The following is a 1,830-nucleotide window of genomic DNA, read 5'->3' on the forward strand; positions in this document are numbered from 1 at the left end:
TAAAGAGTATTATAATAATTGTACATTTTAAAATTAATTTAAATTTTTTTGAATCAGAGATAAAAAAAAAAAGAAGCGTCTAAAATAGTGATTTGGAGTTAAATTTTTTAGTTCCAGTTAATCATCTAGATAACCCACACCGTAACCATACGGTGGAGTAGAAGATATTTTTGGGGAAGTGAGAAGCAGCACAAGCGATATTTTAATAGTTTTCAATTTCAAAAAGTTGAAAGGGAAAGGAAGCATCGTTGACCACTCCACTATCAGTGGTAGCAGCAGGCACCAGCTCACAATCCAACGTACCATATTCAATGCGTTGCAAAAAATCAGCATCCCCAACCACAGGATGCGCTTCAGAATTCAAATCGTCCATCAGAATCGGATTAGATGCATCACAAACAATGGCCCACAAAATATTTATAAAAAAAACGAAAAATAATAAATAATATAAGCCCATTAAATTAACGCATGTATCCAGAAGGAAAAACAGTACGAGAATTGAGTAAAGAAAAAAAAATCTGAAAGTATTAATTACAGCCGTTGGATGTATGTTAGGGTATTTTACCTAGTAAAAGATCGTAGGGTAATAACGCGCCGTTGCGTAAATGAAATTTGGAGTGGTGGATATATAAGAGAAGCCTCACCCGGCTTCACTTCGTCTTCTAGGGTTAAAGCAGCGCAGCTTTGAGAAAAATATAGGGTTTTTGTGAGATTCAAAGATGAGTTCAAGATTGACTGGGAAGGTGAAATGGTTCAACGATCAGAAGGGGTTTGGTTTCATTACCCCTGATGATGGTAGCGAGGAACTTTTCGTTCATCAATCTCAGATTCGATCTGATGGTTTTCGTTCCCTTGCTGAAGGAGAGTCCGTTGAGTTCGAAATTGCTTCTGACAACGATGGACGATCCAAGGCTGTTGAAGTGACTGGCCCTGATGGTGCTAATGTCCAGGGAACAAGAGGCGGCGGCGGTGGCGGTCGTGGTGGCTACGGAGGTGGCGGTGGCGGTTATGGTGGTGGTGGCTACAGCGGTGGCGGCGGAGGAGGTTATGGTGGTAGCAGGAGCGGTGGATACGGTAGCGGTGGGGGTGGTTATGGTGGCGGTGGCGGATATGGTGGTGGACGTGGAGGTGGACGTGGTGGAGGCGGCGGTGGGGCCTGTTATAACTGTGGTGAATCTGGTCACATGGCGAGGGATTGTAGCCAGGGTGGAAGTGGTGGTGGAGGTGGTGGAAGGTACAGCGGCGGCGGTGGAGGCGGTGGCGCTGGCGGTGGAAGCTGCTACAGCTGTGGAGAATCTGGTCATTTTGCCAGAGATTGCCCAACCAGTGCCCGTTAGAGATCTACTTGAGTAAAGTGTTGGTGCTTTAGATGGTTTAAGTTTTCTGAGTCGCGTTTTTGGTTTTGATTTATTTATGTTTCTATTTTGCAATAGTTTTAGGGTTTTTCCTGCCGGATCTATCTATTGTGCGAACTCTTGGTCTTTATAATCAAAATGTGGGGTTTATTTTGTTGGTGATTTTGTCGGATCTATGAAATTCTATAAACGAAATCTGCTACATACTTTTGCTATCTTGAAACGTATCATGACATTTATCTATCTACCGTAATGTTTTTTTGCTTTTGATTATGTAGCGTTGTTTGTGCCATTTTAAATGATTATGAGTATGTTGTGCTGTTTTCTGATATGGCCTATCAGCTACCCGTAGAAAGAATTTAAGATGATTTTGGTTTGTTGATTCTTATTGGATCATGTGGATATTTTTACGTTCAATTGGCTTATGTGATTATTTTAAGTTCAATTGCCTTGTGTGATTTTATGTTCAATTGCC

The 1,830-nt window shown here is 41.7% G+C and overlaps 1 protein-coding gene across 1 annotated transcript; it reads left to right on the forward strand.

The window, feature by feature from the left end:
* Positions 1 to 719: 719 nt before the first annotated feature.
* Positions 720 to 1,337, forward strand: LOC101490833 (glycine-rich protein 2). Its single transcript, NM_001309694.1, has one exon. It carries the CDS (start codon positions 720 to 722, stop codon positions 1,335 to 1,337), a length of 618 nt encoding a protein of 205 aa, NP_001296623.1.
* The last annotated feature ends 493 nt before the right edge of the window (positions 1,338 to 1,830 follow it).

The sequence above is a fragment of the Cicer arietinum genome, chromosome 6 (assembly GCF_000331145.2).
Source record: "Cicer arietinum cultivar CDC Frontier isolate Library 1 chromosome 6, Cicar.CDCFrontier_v2.0, whole genome shotgun sequence".
NCBI classification, from domain to species: Eukaryota; Viridiplantae; Streptophyta; class Magnoliopsida; order Fabales; family Fabaceae; genus Cicer; species Cicer arietinum.

Excerpts from the sequence above, each read along its gene's own strand:
- LOC101490833 (NM_001309694.1), top strand. The coding sequence starts at position 720 with ATGAGTTCAAGATTGACTGGGAAGGTGAAATGGTTCAACGATCAGAAG.